The sequence below is a fragment of the Orcinus orca genome, chromosome 7, assembly GCF_937001465.1.
Source record: "Orcinus orca chromosome 7, mOrcOrc1.1, whole genome shotgun sequence".
NCBI lineage: Eukaryota > Metazoa > Chordata > Mammalia > Artiodactyla > Delphinidae > Orcinus > Orcinus orca.
Window position 1 is genome coordinate 77,336,318 of NC_064565.1, and position 24,427 is coordinate 77,360,744.

The 24,427-nt window shown below is 40.0% G+C and overlaps 2 protein-coding genes across 6 annotated transcripts in view; one reads left to right on the forward strand and one right to left on the reverse strand.

The window, feature by feature from the left end:
* The window catches only part of GLS (glutaminase), an 82,962-nt gene extending 69,190 nt beyond the window's left edge, over positions 1–13,772 (forward strand). For both annotated transcript variants that reach the window (XM_004276943.4, XM_049712144.1), the window contains 4 exons: positions 8,017–8,078; positions 9,198–9,274; positions 9,362–9,425; positions 12,193–13,772. In XM_004276943.4, the coding sequence (XP_004276991.1) occupies positions 8,017–8,078; positions 9,198–9,274; positions 9,362–9,425; positions 12,193–12,349 (360 nt within the window). In that variant the 3' untranslated portion in view covers positions 12,350–13,772. The remainder of the gene's footprint in view (positions 1–8,016; positions 8,079–9,197; positions 9,275–9,361; positions 9,426–12,192) is intronic.
* A 3,893-nt stretch (positions 13,773–17,665) lies between these two features.
* The window catches only part of STAT1 (signal transducer and activator of transcription 1), a 41,057-nt gene continuing 34,295 nt past the window's right edge, over positions 17,666–24,427 (reverse strand). For 3 of the 4 annotated variants that reach the window (XM_049712143.1, XM_004276944.4, XM_012535631.3), the window contains 3 exons: positions 23,861–23,936; positions 22,866–22,965; positions 17,666–18,818 (listed from right to left, as the gene is read on the reverse strand). In XM_049712143.1, coding sequence (XP_049568100.1) covers positions 18,804–18,818; positions 22,866–22,965; positions 23,861–23,936 — 191 coding nt within the window. In that variant the 3' untranslated portion in view covers positions 17,666–18,803. Of the gene's footprint in view, positions 18,819–20,831; positions 21,038–22,865; positions 22,966–23,860; positions 23,937–24,427 lie in introns of all 4 variants that reach the window. The other variant, XR_007478336.1, reaches the window with a different exon arrangement.

The following is a 24,427-nucleotide window of genomic DNA, read 5'->3' on the forward strand; positions in this document are numbered from 1 at the left end:
CTCTTCAATTAAAAAAAGCACCTCAATAGAAAATTAGTATCTCTGATTTCCCTAGAAATTGTTTCTTAGTTGCTATTTTCTGATTTTCTATCACAACATATTTTAGTCTTGGTACCATATTGGTGAGGAAATCTCATCTCGGGTTTTGTTAGGAATCTCTTGGCCCAGTGGATACTGAGTAGAGGTTGAAAGAACACTGACCCTGGCGTCAGACAGACTGTGCCTGAGCCCTCATTCTGCCACTTACCAGCACTGTTACCTTGCTCAAGTTCCTTTGAATAATAACAGGGATTTCAGTCCAGGGAGAGTAGGTGCTATATATTAGCTATTTTGTTGTAAAAAATATATAATCCTAATTATTTTGTCTTCATGGGTTGTTAGATTTCTTTGATATAATTGTGACTTCTTAGTTTAAGAGTAAGTAAATTTATTACAAATTAATGTACTCACTGAGAAATTTTGAAAATGGTAATGCTTAAGAGAGTTTATCACTTAGCTGACGGAGAGCAAAGTGCAGTGTTCGGAGCTGCCATTTTGAGGTTGTATTTTGTAAGTGAAATTTCTGTACTCTTTTTAGAGTAAAATTTACTGTTGGATTTATTCTTCTCTACTAAAATTATACTATGAGAACCTCCTGCATTTGTGTAGAATTTTGGAAATGTGGTCATGAAATTGCTGAACTGTTATTCCTATAAAGGATTTTCTCTAATCCTCTGATCATGTCAGTTGGATTAGTTTTGTCTATATATAGCAAGAGTCGTCCCTCGGTATCCTTGGAGATTGGTTCCAGGATTCCTCCTTATCCCACCACAGATATTAAAATCTGAGGATGCTTACAGCCAGCCCTCTGTATTCCATATGCGGAACCCACGGGTATGGAAGGCCAACTATATATTAATAATTGTGTCTGAATAAGTCATTGGAAAGCTTAGGAACATGTGGCCTCATACTCAGACTGTCTCATCGTAACTTTTACACATCCATACAAATGTTAAACTCAGCAGTAAGGGAAAGAGAGAATATCTTTGATCACGTACACGTTGTACAGGTTTATATTTCTAACCTTGTTGGCAAGTGGTTAATTTACATTTGCTGGAAATTTAAAGTTTTTCTTTAGCTACACCATACAGGCTTGTATTTTTTAACCTGACCTTAAGAAAAATATTTATGAAAGAAGGCTGAAAATTTATTTTCATTAAAAGGCTATAAAAGGCCAAGTTGGAGGTAAGCATTTAAAACAGAATTGGATCTGGAGTGATGATGGTTTATTTAACAGATGGAGAAGAGTATCCATTCCACAGCAACAAATACCGTAGTGAGCTAGAAATGAGAGAGCAGCTTACGTCAAACTGGACATAGTAGGAACAGAAGGATGGCTTTTCAGTTACCTGCTTTTTTTCGTTAAAGCCTTTCCAAAAGGACGAATTAGTCTCTGTATGAAGACAGAAACTAATGATGAAAAACAAGGGAAACCACAGTTTTGCAGCTGGTAATAGAATTGGAAATAAAATACTTGGAGTAAAGTGTCAAGCCAATGTATCCATCTTCCCTCCCTCCCTCCCTCCCTCATCTCTCTCCTCCTTCTCCACTCCTGTCCTCCCATATTTCCTTCCTTCCTTCCTTCCAGTATTTTGGCAAAGGATCTTTATGGATTAAAGTTAAATTGCTATTTAGTCTTTTAGTTTACTTCTATCCTTTGGATACAGTCTGAGATCTATTAAGAATTGGAAATGTATCCCAGCTACATTACTAATTCATATGCTATATGACCTTGAGCCAAGACCTTTAACCTTAGTGGTAGTAATAAATATATTTTACAGCAAGCCTGTCAAAGATGTTTAAAAACGGTTATAATTTTTTATGTTGAATTTTTCAAGGTCATTCACTATAAATTACCATAAATACAAAGTACTATGCTTATGTAATTCTAAAAATTCCTGCTTGTACAGAATTGGGGTATTTGGGAGGAAGATACAAAAGATACATAAGATACACAATTCAACTTTTAAACAGGCTCAAAATAAATAGAATGATAGGATTGGAGAGAGGAATGTCATGTTTTAGACTTGTAAAATTGGTATAATCTATAACTGCTTCTAGCTCTTTTGGGAAAAAAAGTATGATTTTGATATGCCAAGCATGCCAGTGTTAAATGAACTCATATGAACTGTTGCATTTTTGTTCCACTGTTGTCATAACTTTGTACAAATAAACTAAGATAAGGTTGTCTGGTTCTGGCAGGTTCCGATAAAGATATTTGATAAGGAAAGTCTAGTAGTACTGGAAAATCTGCAAATAAAAGGAGAACTTAACATTTAATTTATAAATTTTCAGTGGCTACCTGCCCAAGTGAAGTTTCTTTTTGCTAGGCAGAGACATACATTAGACCTCAGAGTCCTTGATCTATATGGGGTACTGTTCTGCTGTATAAGCTCTGTTTCTTTGTACTGAGGAATGATTCATCAAAACACAGGCTCCATGCCTCTGGCAGCTACTGTTAGTTAACTCACTGTTTTCTGGACCCTGGCCTTCTTGACAGGTATTACAAACTTAATATAACTCAAGTATCCATTGGGAAATTAGGAGAATGAGGCTTGATCAGTGGCTAGCACACCTACATCCTTTGCAACAGTTGGCTTGGAGTTGGATGAGTCATCTTATAGGTTGTCCTCTCCTTCAGTTTGGTTTGTCATAGCAGTCATTCCAGAGGGTGTGTCAGTTTGAGGAGTATTTATGGAACTCTTTTAACAGGCCACGAAGTGGACTGTCCCTAAGTGAAATAACACTCCATCTACTGTCTCAAAACTGTTAAACTGTTCCATTGTCTTTCTTGGCACTCTACTCATAGCTCATTTCTTGATTTATGCAAACCTTAAAAATATAGGTGGCTATTTGCTAGAGGCATTCGTAGTTTTAGTTTTAAATGGTGCTTTGTGCATGTGCTGCCTCCTAGTGTTTTTCTATCTTGGAGTGAATGACACATTTTATACTTCTCTGTGAGCTGAAACATGCTTGTGAATAAAGTGTTAGTAGTATACCCTCAAGAAATTGATTGTACCCTAAAATCAGCCTTTCTTGGGTCTCATTAATAAGGAATTTTCTTTTAGAGCTTTGGAAATAGTGAATAATTAAGTGACTAAGTGGTATATACGATATATAATAAAATATCTTCAAACTTGCTTGGTCTAAATACAGAATTTTAAAAAGGGATGTAGTTCATGCATACAGTAACTGAAATAGGTCAAGGATTTATTGCTTAGAAGGATAATATATTTTAAAGAGTAAGAACTATGGGTAGTTAATATATCAACGGTTTGCACATAAGAATTCTGGATTTCTCTTGAGTAGTGGGGGAGATAAGAAACACAAGTAAATATACCATATGTGATAGTGCCGTAGTGAGGCAAATGTAATAGAGATGACTTCTGATTTAAGAGATTGGTGTAGGGCTCACAGAGAAGGGATTAAGAATAACACTGCAGTGAGAAATGGGTGGAGAAAAGGTACTTTCAGGAAATAAATATTATGCACTATGGTTTAGTAGGAGCAGAAGGTATGTAACTGATGACTCCTTGGCACATGCTGTCACAAAGCACTATGTGGGTAACTGACAACAGGCTGCGTGGGTAGTGAATGCTGGATGGGATGCTTGGGGGAAGGGGCTTTCAAGCTAGCCCTTGCAGGAAGGGAAGGATTTGATTAGGAATCTAGATGTTCCAAAGAAAGGAGCATAGGCACTAAGATAAAAACAAAACAAGGGTAGTGAGAGAGACCAGTTTTTTACTCTGTTGAAGTTGAGGTTTACACTGAAGAATCTTGAATGCAAGGCTAATGAATTTAAATTTTATCAGGAATGATTTGGGGATTTTTTTTTTTTTTTTTTTTTTTTTTTTGGATACTCCCTTGCTGAGAAACCTTTAGTGGTTACAGCACCGTTTTGAGAAGATGATTAGACGTCTGTGGGAAGGTTTTGGAGGGTGGAAGAAGGACTAGAAGCAGAGGCACCAGTTAGGAGGATTGAATAAATGTGGTAATGGTATTTAAAGAAGCAGAAGTCAAGGGAGGTAGAAGAATTACTAATGATTACAATTTAATCCCCAAATGCTGGTAGCAATTTGAATATTTGATACTTCTGGAGAGAATATTGATTTAGTCAACACTGGTTAATTGAAATATAATTGACATATAACATTGTGTAAGTTTAACTTGTACAGTGTGTTGATTTGAGTCAACCTATATTTAATGAGTACTTATGTGTGGTAGGCACTGTGGTTATAGTGGGGAAGAGAAAAGACAAGGTCTCTGCCCACTTGGACCGTATGTTTAGAAGGGGAGACAAGAAACGTGTGTGTGTGTGTGTGTGTGTGTGCGTGTGTGTGTATGTAAGTGTATATATGTCAGATAATGATAAGTCCTCTGAAGAGAAAAGCAAGATAAGGGATAAGGAGTGATGAAAAAGAGGGCAATGTTTTAGAGTCAGTGAGCTTACATTTGAGTAGAGACCTGAATGAAGTGAGGCGTGGAGGCTCCCCACTACCTGGGGAAAGAGCGTCCCAGGCAGCAGCACAAGTGTAGGCCCTGAGTGCCCCGAGGACCAGCAAGAAGACACACCTGCCTGGAGAGAGCCGCAAGGGGCAGAGCGGTGGGGAATGAGATGCACAATGTAACCAGGGAACAGAGCATTTAGTGTCGTGAAAGCCATGGTAAGAAGTTTGGATTTTATTCTAGGTTTCACAGAAAGTCACTGGGAGTGCCACAATCTATGTTTTCAAAAGATCCCTGTGGCAGCAGAGTTGAACAAGTGGAACAGTTAGGAGGCAGTCTGCCAGGTGAGATAAGGTGGTGACTCAGAGCCTAGGGTGATAGTGATGGAGGTGGTAAGTGGTGGGATTCCAAATATATTTTGGAAGTGGAGCAAATGCGTTTGAGCTAGATGTGGGTTGTATGAAGTAGAATGCAGGAATACTCCCAGAGTCTATATGGTCGGTTTGCGTGAATTAGAAAAAGCTAGTTCTGCCTCTTGGTGTCAGCAGACCCTCTCAGCACGTTTCTGTGAAGAGGGCTCCCTTCCTCCCATAGACATACCTGGGCGCTGGGCACCAGAGGTAGGTGAGAGGAGCACGGGCTGAGTACGCCTACTTGGCCAAGCATCCTGGTGGGGGGCTCAGTCTGTGCATCAAATGCAGCAGCCCTGGATCATGACTCAGTTTCTGGCCTCAGCAACTGGATGAATTGTAGTGTCATCCCAGAATGAGGGACTGTGCAAGAGGAGCTAACTTGGGGTGAGGGAAGGTGGTGGAAATCAAATTCTAATTCGAGCAGTGTCAAGTAGGCAGATGGATGTGGACTTTTGGAGGCCAGGCCGTTGGGGCTACAGAGAGGTTTGCTCTCTGTAGTTTGAGTTTGAAGTGACAGCATGACGAGCAAGTGGAGCTGTAGAATTAGGGTTTAGGAATAGAGATTTAGATTAAAGATGTGTATCGGGAAGTCATTCCGCCCAAAGGGATATATGAAACCTTTGAGGGAAATTACGTTGAAAAACAAGAAGTACGGAGACTGCCTTTGGGGTGTTATCAGGCAGTGGAAAGTGGGAAATGATTCTGCAAAGCAGTCAACAGGAGGAAGACCCTGGTAATCAGCATTATGGAAGACAAGGAGTGAGGGCGGGGCATGTTGGAGAGGTCAGAAAGGATCAGGGCTAAGGAAGGTTGCTGAAGCTTTTGAGGGAACTACTGAGAGGTAATAGTGGGTATGAAGGTAATTTGCAGGGAATTAAAAATATAACCTACTTTCAGAAAATATGCACTGAAAGGGGGTAACAATGGGGTTATATATTGGTTTTTCAAAATAGGATGGTTGTGTCCTTATTAAGGCAGAGATGAGGGAACCAGTAAAGGAGGAAAGGAAGAGAGAATAGGTATTCAAAGCCGATGTTTTGCATAATAGAGGAAGGAGAGATGGAAACAATTTATCATCAGTAAAGTTGTGGTTAGGGGTCATATGTTTTGGGGGTCACCACTGGTATTAAAGGTCTGAATAAAGTATAAAAGGGAACCAATAAGAGAAAAAATTGTCAAGCAGTGATGAGAGACCAGTTGGAAATATGGAGAATCATTTGTAATAGCCCATAGTGTTTTTCTGTGGGCCCAAGGGCATAAGGGAATTGAGAATTCCAAATTTATCCAATTTTTAAACGTTAAGGGCACCTGAAACCGTGGTTCATGACCCAGAAGAGTGCATATCAAAATCACCTGGAGACTTTTTTCAAAATATTGTATCCCCTAAAATGTGTCAAATTGAGGTGTGGGAATAGGACGACTAGAAATGGGAGGAGAGATGCTTACATACACTTTTAAAACATTCTGGGTGATTCTGTTAAACTCCCACCCGCATTGAGAAAACTGTTCCTGACTTGGGGTTAGTAGGAAAGTGACAGAGTGCAGGCTGGGCAGGAGTAGTAAAGGGTAGCCCGAAGGGAAGCTAATGGACTGAAAGATTAAGAGTAAGGCTTTTTGGAGTGATCTCAAAAATAACAGTAAGTAGCAGTAAAATTTGGGGGGTGTGCTCAGCTGGTTAAGTTCCTGTACTGCAGAACTTTTCATGTGCATACAAAAGGCTCTGTATCTCCAAGAAGGGGATTTAATATTTTAAGAAAATAGCTGATCACAGAACCCTTTTTTTCATGGCGCCTTTGTGAACTAGTTTCTGCAGAACACATTTTGAAAATGCTGAATTAGGGAAGTCCAGCAATGGTTAGTTCCAGTTCGATTTAAAAGTTCACAGGTTGTGGGAAAGGGAAGCTGTAGTGGAAAGGTAGAATGTCCAGGTTAAGATCTAGATCTTCCAGGGCTGTGGCTTTGTTTGGGGACAGCTGGGTTACTTTCCATCACTCCAGGTAAACTGTTTTCTACCACTGAGTCCAATATCAGTTGGATCATCAGTATGAATGTTGAAGTTGCAAAGTTTAAGACAAAAGTGGGGATTTATGAAGTATTTACAAACAGTGTATGTTCAATAGTTTGGTTTCTCAAAAACAGGGTTGGATGGTCTTTATGAAAGCCGACCCAAATCCAGTGGCCTTTAGGATAACTAGCCTCTTCCTTAATTAGTGACAAGAAAGTGGATAATATCAAAAGAAGATACACTTTGAATTCTTGGAGCACTCAATGTCAGTGACTTAATATTTTGGGAGTCTATCCACCTTTTGGGCCGAGGCAGTGTCACAGGCTCTGAGAATGCCCCAATTGGTACTGCCTGGCCATTGAACTGAAGACTGCCTTTCCAGTGAAGTATAGTTCACTGAAGTGTAGTAAGTTTGAGATGATTAATACTGAATGTTGTTGCTGAAGATTTCCAAAGAAGCCAGTGATTGGTGAGGACAGGGATTGTTGGCAGGGATTAGACATTTATATAGCATGACTTAGTTTTTAATAATGATGTGATGTGAATTTTATGAGTATACAAGTCAGCTCCCACCACTGAGACATACTAAATGAGAAAGCTTCCAATTTTCAGTTGCCCCAACTATGTGTGTTTCACAGGTCAGAAGTTTCCATTCTTTTGTGCCAGTTGATATCATTCCATTCCTTCCCTCATGTCTCTTTATTGTTGGATTTCCCCTCATAATCGTCTTTTTTTTTTTTCCCTTCGGTACGTGGGCCTCTCACTGTTGTGGCCTCTCCCATTGCGGAGCACAGGCTCAGCGGCCATGGCCCACGGGCCCAGCCGCTCCGCGGCATGTGGGATCTTCCCGTACCGGGGCACGAACCCGTGTCCCCTGCATCAGCAGGCGGACTCTCAACCACTGTGCCACCAGGGAAGCCCCATAATCGTCTATTTAAAAAGAAAAAAACACACATGTGTTCTTTGTGATGACAGCAGTATACTTATGATAAATTTTTGTGTGTGACCCAGCTGAAGTGTTCAGACCACATGGAAGTCACTTACCTGGTGACAGTTGTACATTCTATGTATTTATTTTCCCCTGTGGATACCTCAACTTTCTTTTCTTCACAGGTAAAGTCGGTGATAAACCTTTTGTTTGCTGCGTATACTGGAGATGTATCTGCACTTCGAAGGTATGTTAACAGGGTGGGTGAGCATATGGCTTACAGATGTTTATGAAGTTGCTTCTGGGCAAAGGGCCACTTTAAAGCTAAATAAAGTCTCACTTCCATTTCCCTCTAATAAAAATGATCCAAAGTTATATTAAGTTCCCACTTCCAGTGCCTTAGTCTCGCTGTACAGTCTTTCCTTTTCAACCTCCTATAAAAGCCCAGTCCTCTGTTTTCCCAAGTGGTAACTGTTTAATTAATCTGGCTAATTGGTATTAGTGTTTTACTGGAATTGGACAATGACTTTTCAATCCCCATCTACCCACCACTCTCCATCTTTGGAGGTGAGGGGGGTGGGCAAATAGGGGTATTTGGTGTTCTGCAGATCCCCAGTGTTGGAAAGGTCATATAGGACTGTATACTTAACATAAGGTCTCTTGTAGAGAGTTGCAGCTGAACTTTAAGGTGGAAAAATGTCTATGCTTAATTTCCACCTTCATTTTAAAGTGTGATTAGTACTTGCATCAGCAGTATTGTATTATAAACTTTAAAGCTGCTAAGAGACTAGATCTTAATTATTCTCACAAAAAAGAAATGAAAATCATGCCCCATGAATATTTGCCAACACTACAGTGGTAATCGTCTTGCAATACCTAAATGTATCAAATCAACATGTTGTATACCTTAAACTCACATACCTTTATTTCAATAAAAATGTGCACTTTATTTTTTTAATTTTAAAGTCTGATTAGTACTTGTAGACTGTAAAATGTTAAAGAATGGGAGCCTTAGTGAAAACATTTAACTTTAGTATAGTTGTTAGTTTCTTGCCCTTCCGAGGCACAAATTTAGGGTATCGTTGTGCCACCATTCTTGAGTTTTGGACAATAATGTAATGAAGCTTAATTCTGTGAGAGATGGTGAACATTTCCTCTTACCCAAAAAGAGCAAAGCTAAGGAAGAACGGTGGAGTGGCATTTACTCAAGGTGTCTGTGTACTGGTTGAACAGGGTGTCCCATTAGTGAGCCTGGTGAAGGATGACACCTTTCTCACAGGACCTTAGACTGAACTGATGGAAGAAATGTTACAAAAGTGAATTAAATTTTTTATATGATGAATAGCTATACTTAACAAATTTTCAGATTTGCTTTGTCAGCCATGGACATGGAACAGCGAGACTACGATTCTAGAACAGCACTCCATGTAGCTGCTGCAGAGGGTAATATATGAACCACTCATTTATTTATTCTTTTTCAGACTTAATTTCTACTTAATACTAAAACCTGCTTGTTTGTTTTCGATGTAGGTCATGTTGAAGTTGTTAAATTTTTGCTGGAAGCCTGCAAAGTAAATCCTTTCCCCAAGGACAGGTGAGCCGTTAAGTTACTTTCTAACATATAATTGGCAAGCCAGTGTTTTATCATACAGGGCTCTAATAGTTAGATGGTGGTATATTTAAATCCACTATGTATATGTTGGAGTCATTATTGAACTTGCTGTGGAGCCTTATAAAGGCAGCCAACAAAACCTTGTTTCTGTTCAGTAGATCGTTCTCTCTCCTATATCCTCTTTCTTACCTAAGGAAGTTCTCTTAGAATTTTCTTGGTTAGTCTGTCAGTCATTGTATTGTATGAAGAAAACAATTCCTGTTGTCTGGAAAGATAAAATAGGAATTTTATCCTCATGGGCCTTTTGACTACACAGGGTAGACAAGATAAACATTTGCAGGGGCATATGAAATATGTGTAAGGAGATTACTGTTACAGACCTCTAAAATGAATATATTGGAGTTTGTTGAAATTCCTGGATTTGGTTGGAGTCAGCTTTAGAAAGCTTCATGGAAGTTGAATTTTAACCAGTGCTTTGGGGAAGACATGAGATTTGAGGGCACAGAAGGAAGAGAAGGGCACTCCAGACAGAGTGGGAGAAATACGCCTGGAATATGTTCTGCTCCTCTCCTCTCCCTTCTGGTCCATATGGAAAATTGTCATTCATCCTGCGGTAAAATACTGTTCACAAAGTGGATAGCCAAGGGAGGGGTAAGAGTGCAGCTTACATATGTGCATATGCTTAAAGGAAAGCCTGCACTAATATACTGGCATGTTATATAACTGGAGTTACATAACTGGATGAGTCAGTGAGTAATGAGAATAAAGGTTTAGAAGAACGGGAAAAAAATATTTGGTGGGAGAGGTTTGATACTTATGATTAGGAGTTTGGGTATTTGAGGACAATTTGAAGTACGTTTGGAGCAAGTTGATTATTCTCTAGCTATTAGATCTTTCTGTTTTAGTAAGGTTTTACTATTTTTTAAATTAGTGGTTTGGGTTTTATTAGCTCAGCTTGCAAGATATGCAGAAAAGTTATGGCATCAGTGTCTGAAAACTGTTAGCAATTTTGTAAGTATGGTAACACTCTGATTACCTAAAATCATGATCTTTATTGGCAATATTCTAAAACCTCATGTTAGGGTGACAATTCTCCCTTTTATCCTCAAATGTAATGCCCATACCAGCTCTTTCTAGAGCAAGAAACTGAAGAGAGTGTTTTCCCCTGCCCCTAGTATTTATAATCCCAAGTAAAACGCTATTTACAGGCTGGAAATATTTACTGTGCTTTGCATGTTGAAGGATCAAAATGTTTTGTTGTGGTTTTTGCCTTACATTGGCCCCTAGGAATGTGAAAGCAGAAACACCCATCTGAGAGGCAAAAGTTAGCTCAGTAACTAACTTGGTAACTGAGTATTCATGATTTGAGAATGTAAGCTAGACCAACACGTCTTCTTTCTCTATTTCATAGAATCGGTGTCACCTCAAATTGTAAAATAGGCTTGAGCAGATTTAGTGTATACTTTAGAGCTGATACTTTGCATTACTTCACGGAAAAGAAGCGTTGTAAAAAAAAAAAAAGATAACTTGCAGTTAACATTCAGTTTTTCCAGAAAGACAGATAATTATATGCTGTAGATGATTGAAAAGTCACCCCACCTCCCGGTTTCAGGCCACTGACTCCCTAACTTAATGAAGGCCAATGTAGAAGTAAAAGGCAACTTAATTCAGCAGTTTTTTGAGAAGCACAGAGATACACATAAAATGTTACTTACCTGATTTTAAAAATTAAGAACAGGTTACCAAACTTTATTCAAAAATATTTTTTAAATGAGATTGTTTTAAAAACCTTTGAGTTCCATATTGGGGCCCCACTGAGAAGGTAAAAGGTTAAGAACAAAGAAAGAAGGAAAACCAGAAGCTGGTGAGAGTGGCATGTGAAAAAGTGGAGTCAGAGAGCCTGGTAGCCATGGAGAAGTTAAGTGACATAGAGAGTGGATGAGAAGAGAAGCTTAATAGTTTGTGAAGTACTAGGGAGCTAATTATCATGCTCTGTCATTTACTTGGGTTGTGCTTTACAGTGCTGGCTCCTCTTTCAAAAGGCTAATTAGCTGATTAACCGCTGCTGGCAACTCTTCCTTTCTTCTTATCTCCAGTCTTCATCTAGATGACTAAAGAGCACAGCTCAGAAACACACTTCCTAGGGAAAGGGTAGTTGTTCTTCTGGTTGTGCAGTGGTCCAATTGAGCCCCTGGAGTCCCATCCTTACCACAGATGAAGAAAATGTCAGTTCCTCTGAGGCCAGTCTTGCTCCTCCAAAGTATATTTGAGCCCTAATAAGACCGTGGTTATTACCAGACTTCTGAGATTTACTGTGATTTTACATTGACAGGAACACACATTTTCTACCAAAGGCTAGGGTGATAGATGCTATAGAGCTGATTTTTCTTTGAACATTCTATTTAAAGAATGATCCTTGGGGCTTTCCATGAAGTTAAAGTTTAGAAATACTAGAGTCTATCTTATCTGTCAACACTAGAACTTCCCATTCATAAGCACTTAGATAATGTGAACAAGACCCTTTTGCAGAAGGTAGTTTTCTCTTCCTCCCCATATCCCAAGTTGTCTCCAAGACCACTTTTTGGATTATAAATCCCTTTCTGCATTTCTTCAATATTACTTGTAATATTGCTTAAACAGCTAAATCTGAATGGCCCTTTAACTGGCATTTAAAATCTAAGACTGCTGGATTATCATCTTTGTACAGAAATTATCTAATGACCCAGTCCATGCTGTGCTACTTGTTTAGGTGGAATAATACTCCCATGGATGAAGCGCTGCACTTTGGACACCATGATGTATTTAAAATCCTGCAGGAATACCAAGTCCAGTACACGCCTCAAGGAGATTCCGACAACGGAAAGGAGAACCAAACCGTCCATAAGAATCTGGATGGATTGTTATAATGGTCTTAAGCCCAAGATTTAAATCACTTACCTATTTAATTGTGGAAAATGATTATGAAGAACATGTGTATTTCTATCTGGTAGTGATGTATATTTTACAACATTTGTCATTTCAGTGTTACTGGAGTTTTCTTCATTGTGCACACAGGACAAATCTGATCTCTTTGGGAAAAAATAGAAATAAAACAATCTCCCTCCATAATGTGAGCAATATTTACCTCGCGCATTGTATAATTTGATGTAAAAGAAACAGTTACCAGTGCTAGCTTAACTGTGTAGTCTTCGTGATTTATTTTTGTGTATTTTGTGACTTTTCAATTTATGGTGATGATCTGCTGATATGCATTTATAAATTAAACTCTGTTGTACAGTCTGTCCAAATGGGTCAAGGCTGCCTTTAGAAGCAAAACTGTGTGATTTTCAGGACTTCAAATATGTATTTAGTTTGAGTGTTTGAACAGTTATATGCACTTATGGTTATGTGTTTGAAATACCGCCTGTCACCCTAGGTTCATGATGTGACTCTTTAAAAATTATAATAGTTAATAACTATTAGTAGGACAGACCAATTCTGACTAGATTTTATCAGGGAATCTGTTTAAGATATGTTTGGTGATCAAAACAATGTGTGAATGTAGTTAAAATAATTTCTGAAATAATTTCCTTTTTCTATATCCCCTTAGACCAGCCTCTCTTCCCAGATGTTTAGCTATTTGCCTCTTTCCTTTAGCTGGGAAAGTGGGTGCTGGCATACTATGCAGTTTTCATGTTTTCCACAATAAATCAGAAAACGCCTCATGGACCTGGCATCCGAGCTGTGACTCTGCCATTTGTCTATAGGAGATGAACCAGAGACAAATTACTAAGCTAAGTACAAATTAGTCAAATTTATCGGCCAATAAAAGGAAGGGATGGGCTACTTCAGCTCTTTAAGAAGATATTTTTTAGCTTTCAGGATCAAGATAAATTCAGAAGTGCTCTAAGCTACCAAAGTTATTATGAAGGTATGGGAACGGCTACAAATAACATTTGTTTTTAAACCTGTCATTAAGAGTCTGCATCAAGATATTTGTTCTATTTGGGGGATCACTAGATCACTCCAGTTTTCTCCTGATTTTCTACCATGTATTTTTTGTGGACTTTAGAGTTAATAATAAGAAAAGGCCATTTCATTTTAAATCGAGACCCATCGTTTGTCTTGCAGAGGAACTGCACACATACGTTATCCTGTCATACTCGGAGGTAAAAGGGTATGTTAATAAGGACTTCTGATATTAAGCACAAACACAGGCACACACACACACACACACACACACACACACAAATGGACTTCTTTGAAGCTGTGTTTAATGAAATGTGCAGAACCCTCAACTACATGAATGCTGGTTGTTTTATTAATATAGCAAATTCCTTTTTTTTTTTTCCTTTTCTATCAATCAGCACACACTCTGCTTCCAAGCTTTATCGTGCCTAATGGCTCCTTTCCCACTCCAGCAGCCTCCAAGTGTTTTGATTATTGCTTCCAGTCTAAATCAGTGACTTCAGCCATTGCCCCCTTATTAAACTAGACGTGTTCTTTTGGTGGAACACGGCCGGTGTTCCTTAACTGAGCTGCATCAGGCATGAAGCCATTCTCGTGTGTGTGCTTCTGTGGGGAGTATGGTGGGTGGGTGTCCAGCCCTGCTGCTGTGTTCCTGCCTCATGGATCTACCAAGACATGCAGACAGGTGGTATATGTAAAACTCTGCAGAGGAACAGCATTATTCCCAAAGATATTATGGGGTAGACACTCTTTAATAGAAATCAACTGAAATAACTGCTCCAACAGCAGCTTGCTCTGTGTGATTTAAATGAAACATTAAGATGGTTCAATTACACAGCTTAAAGATTACCAATGATTCTGAGGCTTTTCTCTAATAAAAAGAGGTTCTAACTATTATTTGGGAACAAAGAGTTTTCATCTTTTCTCAGATCGTAACTATTTTGTGAAATCTTTGTGGTTTAGTTAAATGTGCCCTTATTTACCCATGAGGTTATTTATGACTGTACACTGGTTCCTGTTCTGGCTGTTTGCTGTTGGCTGGTGATAATAATGAGTACATTTGATTTCAATGCTTTTAACTGTGCTGTTAACTGCTGCCATCAGTATACTCCAAAGATCTCTCTGTTTGGGCTTTAGGATCATATGTGCTTTTTCTGTACCACAGAGCTCTATATGGTGGTGTTTATTTAAAGCTTTGTATACACTGTTGTTTTTGCTGGTCTCAGTTCTAATTATCACCTCATCTTTGAGTGTAATGTGCTGTACCCCACTGCTGCCCCACACTGCCCTTTAGCTGCAGAGCTGGATTAGCTATCAACCGTTCAATGCTGTTACCTGCTTGGCAGGGACTGACTGACCTGATGTTGGATTTAGATTCTTCCTGGGGATTGTACAGCTATGAATGTATTTGCTTCCAGAACCTCCCAAAGTGAATCTAATCTTAAAACTGTAAGTTGTAAGTATTCTGAAATTGGAAAATATTTATTTTAAATGAAATTAGGTAGTGTTGCTTTTTACAGCTTAATAAATACATGTATCAAAAAGAACTGAAAATGAATTTTTTTAAACGTTTCCTCACATCACTGGGTTGGGAACTCCACTGAACACACGAACTATGTCGAGGCATTTTTAATGCCTTCTGTGGACCAGGTACTATGCACGGTGTCCAGTGGGGTTACCTCAATGACTAAGATGAAAATTCTGTAAGCAGTTCATCCCTGAAGGTGAGAAGACAGGCAGGCATGTGTCTAGTCCTCTTAGAAGCTAACACTATCCTTTTACAGTCAGGAGGTGCTCAGTAAATATTTGCTGCATTGAATCTTGCACTAGGAGGGTTCTAACCTCCTTCAATGAGAAGAGAAGGTATTTCACAAAAGTCTTGACATCTATTTGTGGAGCTGCCACACTGGGGTCTGCATACAACAAGCTGGTAATGGCAGCTCCCACCTGGTCCATGGGTGTGTGAAATGGCATTCACTCCCAATGCCAGAAACCTCTGGTTTAGGGTTAGCATACGGTTTTCTAACCACAGAGAAGGTACATGAACACCACGTATACCATGGCTGTCCATTTTCAACGAAGTTGTTTGTCACAAAGTAATTTGCTTTGCTATAGCAGTCAAACATGTTTATTTGTCTGTATTACTGACATTTTAGAACTGGAAGAGATATCCAAAATCTCTCATCTAATCTTCTCACCCTTTCGTAGATGAATGCCATTACTTTGAAATTGTGTAGATTTCTGTATACCCTTTAAACCCTTTAAATTATTTGTAGCTTTTGGCCATGTTTGCTTCATGAAAGCTTTCTTAAGTTTTAATAGGTAAGATGTTTGTACCAGAACATACGATCCAGTATCTCAGAACATCTTAAGTTCCACCAAAGCAGAGATCTTTGTCTGTTTTAGTTTACCGACTTCGTTTCCCAACCATCTAGAATAGTGCCTGGCTCATGGCAGGTGCTCTCTATATATCTGGTGAACTAATACATGAATGAATCTTAACTAACCAAAGAAGCCACTTGAGTTAAGGACCCCTTACTCTGGGCACAGCATCCCAGTTCAAAAAGTAGGTACCAGAGCTTTCAAAACAACTTCTAGTTTTTTCCTGGGGTAATCAGATGTGAAAGGAGTGCTTTGTTCAATTAAGACTTAATATCCCATTTCAGCTTACAGGCAACAAATAGACTTCCATCATTGAATGCTGACTAAATAGCAAAATCTATTTATTGCCATCTCAGAAGACACTTTCCTGAAAAGGGAGAAATTTGTCCTGAGTGGTGCATAAAAGTCCTAGGCTTATAAAACCCCATACCAGAAATACTCTTAAAACACACAAACATCCCTTAGCCAGAATCTATTTAGTGACTTCTTACAATGATCAATTATATAGAAATACAAACATACCGGCTAGGCAGGGCGTTATCTACTTCACTCCCTGGAGAAATACAACTCTTCATGTTCGTTATGAAGAAACTTTATATTTCCTAGATGTAAATACTGTAGATAGGGAGGTGAGAACAGTCATATTTGCTATGAGGCCAGAATTCAAGCTTATACCACTATTCCCTGATAGCTCATCGAACAACAGTTGCATTTAACCTGCCAGACTTACATCTAACTTGCCAATTCTTTTATTTTACTATTTTTTTCCAGCACACAATGCCTTTTACTTTGAGAAGGGCACAGCTTTCTAGCTTATAACACTTTTGGAGAAAAGAATGGCAGCTTTTTGTGTGGGTGTAGTAACTTCTCAGAAAGTAAAACCTCACCTCATCAAGGAGGTGTGGAGTTTAGATGCTGCTATGGACACCATACAGAGTCCCATTTTACATGTATTTTAAAATTAAAAACTTGCATTATAGCAGTACTGAAATTCACTTTAAAATAAATGCCAAATTATTTCTGCATTTGGAGGCAGCTCTGGTGGTCACCAAGACCAAAGGACTTTCATTTGTTTGCTATTTATGGTACTCATTATAGCTTGTTTCAATAATGTTTCCTCTGATCTCTTCCACCAACCTATCTTAATCTCGGTAAGAAAGGGTAACACTTAGGAAAACGGTATTAATCATGTTTAAAAATAAGGACTGATATATTTTTATGCTTAATCATAAGAAAAGATAAGAAAAACATCGAACCTACACATAATGCCAGTAACTTTTTAAATCTTTATACAAAATATCTGTAAGAGACTAACTTTATAATTTTAATACTTTTTAAAAGTAAACAAAGTCTCTTGACTGGTGCAGTAAAATGAAACTATGCCAAAGCATTCTTAGAGGGCAAAAATATACCAAATAGTTAAATATTAGCAATTAGGAACAATTTAACTGTCATCTTTGTTCCTTCATCATTTCAATTTAAAAAGTCAACGCAAACCCAGTCAGGTTGATGTCAATCATCTTATGTAAAATCTGAGAGGAGGCCTTGATTTGTGTTTAATACCAAGGAAAGTACCATGTGCATATTATATTTAATGCAGTACCTATACTTTAGCTTTAATTTTGAGATAGACTTCAAGGAAACTTTATTCCCACCAGAAAAATACAGTATTTACCTAACAGTATGATTGTGGTGGTGACAGTAGAAAAATAAGATGCACCTGCAGACAGCAGTTTGTGAATGTCATCTAGAAGAACCCTGTCAAACCCACTCCCTAAACCACTTTTTTGCATGTCAGTGCTAATGAAGGGACGAGGTAAGTAACACAACACACTTCACAAAACATCATCCAGTCCAAAAAGGGTCTAGAAAAAGCACAAGAGAGACAGTGGAACCATTTGCAATGTATTTGTGAGAGAAACACATTCATCAGTGAAAGATACGCAATTCTCAATGCAGTTACACAGGATGAGTTTTCAAATTATCTGATTCTCATAATCTCTGGTTAATGATTTGTCCGTTACTATTTTCTCTTCTCAATTTGAAAATTTTATGACTAAGACTAAATACCAGCTAAAAACAATAAAGACAAGTGAACCCATTTAAGAAACATGCAATAAATTTCGGAGTTTGTCTACATCTACAATTAATTTCAACTTTTTGAAAAATAACAGGATTTACCTTAAGAGAGCTGTTAATAGTTTGGCTCCCTTGACAGAACTGTGAAGACAATTTCATTTACTAGTGACCGTGATGGAGGCAGAATATATTCAGCTTTGGATATTAAAGTTTAAAAGGAAAACACTACTCACGAATTGGGAAAGTTTACTTCCTTCCCTTTGATATTAGCCAGTATCATAAAGCCATAACAAAGAGAAAAACTAATTCTCCCGAGAGAGAATTTGTCTCTAGCTTTCAATGGCTAGTGTGGAAGATATAATAACACAACTTTTATCCTCTGCCCAGATACGGGATGGCTACCTTCAATAAAGAGGTGATGTAATTCTGTGTAAACTTAACTTTGCACTATTTCATAGGCAAACCACTGGAAAACTTCTAGCCACATTTAAAGCAGAGAGAACAAATAAGAATTCTCCAGAAGAGAAATATGCCAATCCTGCATGAAGCAGTTGCCTAAATAACCGTGTGATCTACCCAACCACCTATAACAATTGAGCACTGACTCTAGGCATGGCATTTGCTAGATGCTGCTAAATATTTGACCTTTCCCAAAGGACTCTCATTCTAGTTCTGATGCTTTTGGTATATCTGGATGTTTTTTATTTGTAAAACCCACTCTGTGGAGAAGGCCTTTCAATTTTACCTTCAATAAGATGCATGAAGCCCTTCAGAGTAACAGATGTTTCTGAATTAGGGAAAAATCCACTTGCTACCAACAGGTTGCAGCGAATTTGTTGGCCTTTCTTTTGTTTCCCTAGAAACACAGGATGTGAAGGAACAGAGTAGCAGGAGGGAGTCACAGGTGGGAAGGAAAAATGTCACCAGAGAAGATGAGAAAAATTCATGCTCTTATACTGCATTCATCTGTAAAAAGAAAATGTGGTTACATTTATTACACTGCTCTTGTAAAACGCAGACTCATATATTTAACATTACTTGTGTGTTCTACAATGGAGTAGTAGAAAGACACATCCCCCGGCAAAAAACCACCATGGAATTAGAGGGCCTTCAGCATGTGCTATCCTTTCTCCTGGACTAATAGAGACCTTTTATGTCACCTAAGCTGATGGATTATTACTCTGCAGCCTGCTGGCTTAATTCTGTCCATTCATCCAAACTGCATAAAGCTTTCTGCTGTTATGCAAGTCTGGGGACAGAGCAACGTGGCAAATCTGCTCATGCAAAACAAGAGTGAGGCAATGCTGAGCTGTATGCCAGAGGGAGAGAGGGATTTGGGGGAAATGATGAATTTTCCTTAAAGGCCACTCAGCAGGAATAACAAACGAATGAGTTTCACGTAGAGGCTAGAGAAGTAGAATCATCAGAAACCCGTCCACCTCCCCCAGCAGGGCCCTTCGGAGGCAGTGAATTGCTCATCCAAAGGACACCGGCCTGCCACCGACTTCCTATCTTACTTCCATGCTGGGCTCTCCCCTTAGACCAGGTGCTCTCGACCAGGGGTGATTCTGTCCTCTGGCAACATCTGGAGACATTTTGGATTGTCATGACCGGGTGTGGAGGTGTGTGTGCTACTGGCATCTAGTGAGTAGGGGCCAGGGATGCTGCTATACATTCTGCAACGCATAGCACGGCCCCATAACAGAGCATCATTCAGACCCAAAACACCGACAGCAACACAGCTCTAGACTACAAGCCTCTTGAGAACCGAGTCCTTTTTTTTTTTAATCCCGAGTACTCAATAGTGGGTGGTACATAGTGGGCTCTTAGGAAAATATTTTGGATTGAAAAGCACAATGAAGGTTTTGCCCCTATGTTTCCGTCTGGCTGAGAGTAAAATATGTAAAGATGGTGGTCTTCAGAGAGAGAGAGAGAGAAAGCAAGCGACCCTGGATTCAAATCCTGTCACTGTCTCTTACCAGCTGTGTGACCAGTCATGTTACTTAACCTCTAAATCCCAAGGTCCTCATCTATTCAAAGGAGACTGATAGTCTCTAACAGATAGATTTGTTGAAAGGATTAAATTATACAGCATATGTAAAATGCTTAGTAGACTAGATGGAAATAGCAGACAATTAATACGTGTTATTTAATATTTATCATTAAATTATTATCAGCTTTGTCCAAGCTTTGCCCAAAGGCCTCTAGGAGAGGAGACTGGTTCTCATGCTGTCCCAGAGGAAGAAGTTTACTGTACAGGGAAGCCAGACTAAACAAGCACTGAAGCCAGGCTACAGAAAACACTGGTGCTCTGTCTCTCAGGAGCCTGCGGTCCTCCTGCTCCTGAGGCAGCACCAGGCGCTGGCCCCAGGGCCCCCCGGTCCAGAGCTGCAACCTCCAGACATGGCCGAAACCAGCCAGCTCCTCGAAAGGTCTATTTCAGAGCACAAGCCCTAACTCCAAGAGTGGATGGATGCGGAAAGGAAATCGTGGCCAAGGCTGAGGACAATTTGGGACAGACAAGGTGGAGTCCACCCAATTCGGAGACTAATCCAACTTTAATTTTGTCTAACCAGTGCTGTGCCCATATTATAGCTCTTAAATCTTCTATGGGTTTACTCTGGAGATGTGTGTGTGCGTGTATATAAAAATAGATTTATTCTACAAATGAAATGAATGAAATCATCTGGAATGAAATGGATGGCTCCTGGGCAGGGGGAGAGGAGATCCAGAGCCACAAAACCATTTCCTGGCACTTATTTAGAGGAATTAAATTGCTCTCACAGTATCGTTCCGAGAGCACAGAGAAAGCGGTCATGCTGCATGCACAGATGGAGGGGACTAATCCATCTTATTTTCTCAAGGTCACAGGGCATAATGGTATGACAGAGCTGGAGCTCTGATCTCCGAATCCCAAACACAGGCCTCTCACCCAAAGGCTACGCTGCCTTCGTCTTAATAAACCAGAACAACACATACTCAGTGTCAAGTGCAAACAGCTTCTCTTGGGTGCAGGTTTTGAATGAATCAGAGGTCAGCTTTCTGTGGGGGGGCATTCCAGGAGAGTAGACAAGAACACGCAGTCCAGCGACACCCCAGGTGGATTCAAATATTCGTTCCCTCATTTACTAACTACTTCATCTTAGTCAAGTTTCATAGTTTTGGAGAGCCTCTTTTGTCTACATCTGTAAAGTGGGAAAAACAATAATACCTAACTTAGAAGGCTGTTGTGAGCACTAAGTTACTACCCGTGGAGTGCCTGGTACACAGTAAGTGCTTAACAAGTGTCACCTATTAATGATGGTGATGACCATGATGATGATGTAACTTGCTCAGGAACAGCAAAGGAGGAGAAAAAGAAGATCGCGCCGTTGTTTGGTTCTGTCCATCGATCTTACACTTTCTAAATAGGGCTTTACAGCTATTCCATTTTTGTGTAGGGCTCACAAAACACTTCAGAGCAGTGTGGGGAGCTACATTCCAACAGAGGATGCAACCTTACACAGGTACAAGGTTCATCTTTCACTCTCCAATAGGAACAGAACTATTGCACTATTACACTACCTAAGCATTTTTTTTCAGCCTTAACAGGAGGGTGTAAAGATTTTAGCCTGTACTTCTTCAGGTGAGGGAAAAGGATAAGGAAAAGGTTACATACCAGAAACCTGAGTCTAAACAGATATTACTAATGCCGCACAAATGCATTCCCTGAACACAGGGATGCGCGACCCTGAACCCTGGGAGATGGCGCCCTCTCCCCTCATCCTGTCCTCCCTCCTGCATCGCTGAGCAGTCTGTGCCAGGCACCAGTGACGAAGAAGGGCCAGTAATGACTCAGAGAGGCTTTTCTTTAAAACATTAAGCAAATTTAAAAAAAATGAACTGGGGGGCTTCCCGGGTGGTGCAGTGATTAAGAATCCACCTACCAATTCAGGGGACACGGGTTCGAGCCCTGGTCCGGGAAGATCCCACATGCCGCGGAGCAACTAAGCCCGTGCGCCACAACTACTGAGCCTGCACTCTAGAGTCTGTGAGCCACAACTACTGAAGCCTGCGTGCCACAACTACTGAAGCCTGCACGCCTAGAGCCTGTGCTCCGCAACAAGAGAAGCCACTGCAATGAGAAGCCCGCGCACCGCAATGAAGAGTAGCCCCCGCTTGCCACAACTAGAGAAAGCCCGTGCGCAGCAATGAAGACCCAATGCAGCTAAAACTAAATAAATAAAGTAGATAAATTTATAAAAAATGAACTGGAATAGCTTCATGTGGAAAAGAGCTTAAAATTAAAACAGCATCAGCAAAAATCCAATCAAAATAAATAAATAAATAAAATCTTTAAGGGGAAGGATTTCAGGTTGACAGGCAAACAATACTATCTGACATACTGAAAAACATTCTCCCAAAGAAAGATGCACTCTTTTGTGGACAGCCCTGTTTCCATCCCTATCACGGTACTCATGACACTCTGCTTCACTCCTTGAACTTTTTACTCTTGGCAAAGCCCTTCACAGCCCCAGGTGCTAGCGGTACAAGTTAGTTCTCAAACATAAATCAGGTAAAGTGTTTCGCTGTGGCTGCCCAAGTCTCTATGACGACTGTATACCAAGCATTAGTCTCCTCCCTTCCTAAAAATAACACCTCTTCACCCAGACACAGTGCTGAAACAACGGGACAAAAGGAAAACATTTTCTTATCAGAGAAATCCTAGTTCCTTAACATATGAGATTTCTATGTGGACAAATTTAAGAGGCAGAGGGGGAGCTTTTAAATATTTGAAATGTCATTATTTTTTGGAAGGTGATGAAGGCCAGGAGTAAAAATCCTGGTGACGACGTAGCTTGTTTAAACACAGCAGGCTCCAACTTGTCATAGCTAATCTAAAAAACACCCTTCTGGGCTCTGCCAGAGGCTCCTTCTGAGAACTCACAGATAGGCCCAGGGTCTGCCAGGCACCCTCCCTGCCTCAGAGAGCAAACACTCAGCGTGCTGAAAACATCCCTGTGTGGTACTCACCATGTCAAATTCTACGGCGCCCACTATCCGAGACACCTCGTCAAACTCCTCAGGAGACATGGGAAGAAGGTTGTCTGTGGTCTGAAGTTGAGAAGGGTGACTAAAATGGGGAGAAAGAAACAGGAAATGTTAACATCTAGATTATGAAAGCAGTGGTGCAAACTTTGCCATTTCATCTTTGGCCTGTGACTGAATCACCATTTTAGATTTTTATTTCAGGGATGTGTATACACTTGTAAAATACATTTGAAAAAGGACAGATCTCGAGAGGTTCATGTCCCCAGCCCGGCCCCTTGGGAAACACACTGTATTCTAGAGATGTGAGCCAGATATAACCAGTCTGGATCCTGCACCGCTTCTGCCTGGGTGAACACGGGCACGAGCTTGTGCAGTTGTGTCACCTACCCTGGCCCGAGAAGCGCCAGAGAAATGTCTGGGGAGTCCCTCATCCCTACCTTGAGGTTTGTATGCAGATAAGGCTGCTCCAGAGGGTTTTTACATGAAGGCTACATCCATTCACCCCAAGACAGTGCTGCAGGCCAAATAACTGACAATGACTTTTCCAAAATTTTTTCTACCTTTTACAAAATGAAACAACAAAATAAAAGCCAACGGAAAAAAATGTATCTCAGTCATTACTTTGGCCTTTTCTAGATAGAAAAGAACTGCTTGCCCACTCTGATCGATTTTTGTTCATTTTATTTACACTTTTTCAAAATACGAGTTTGGGGAGAACTTATATGCCTTAAATACAACTTTGTTTTTTTTGGATTTTTTTGGTTTGCTGTTTGTTTGTTTGTTTTTATAAAGGCAATAAAACGCTGATAGGCAGTGACACCAGGATCTCTAATTAGGATCTTTCCACAGGTCCATCTGTGATGGTGGCAGCAACAATTACAATGGAAAAGCAAAGAACAAGCATCTTCAACAGGCCCCAGCCAGGAGTGGGGCTTGTTTGAGGATTTTAAACATGTCACTCTTCTGTGTTCACTTACACTTCAGACACAGAAATCAGTTCAGTCTTGATATATCCTGTTCCTTTAGGGCCATCAAGTTCCATAGGCTCTGGGGCTAGAAGCAAACACATCACGTACACTTTCCGTTAGCAGAAATTACACAAGAACAATCAACTTTTTCTTTGATCAAGACTGGACTGTTTTCCTTGGCAGTCAGGTTAGACTCCCTGCCTGGGTCACCTGAAATTGTACTGCGAATGCAGAAACAACCAGATGAAAAGGGGAGGCACATTCAGCACAGAAGTCAAGCTAAGACGGTTCTCTTTCCAAGGCTTGAAATCCTACAAAAGTTTTATCTGGTTTATGGTCCTGGCCTGGTTGGTGTAATAAACGCATCTGTCAGGGTAAGCCGGGTGCATCTAAAGTAACTGTGCTAACGTTGAGACTACTGATCCTGAAAAATCATTAAGTCTGTTGGTGCATTCCAAACCAGCTTAGTCTAACTTCCACTTTCTCAAATGCGGTTCAATGAAGACTAAGCAGAGGGAGACCCGTGTGCTAAACTTAGACCTGCTCTCAGTGATGGGACCTAATAACTTACCAGGT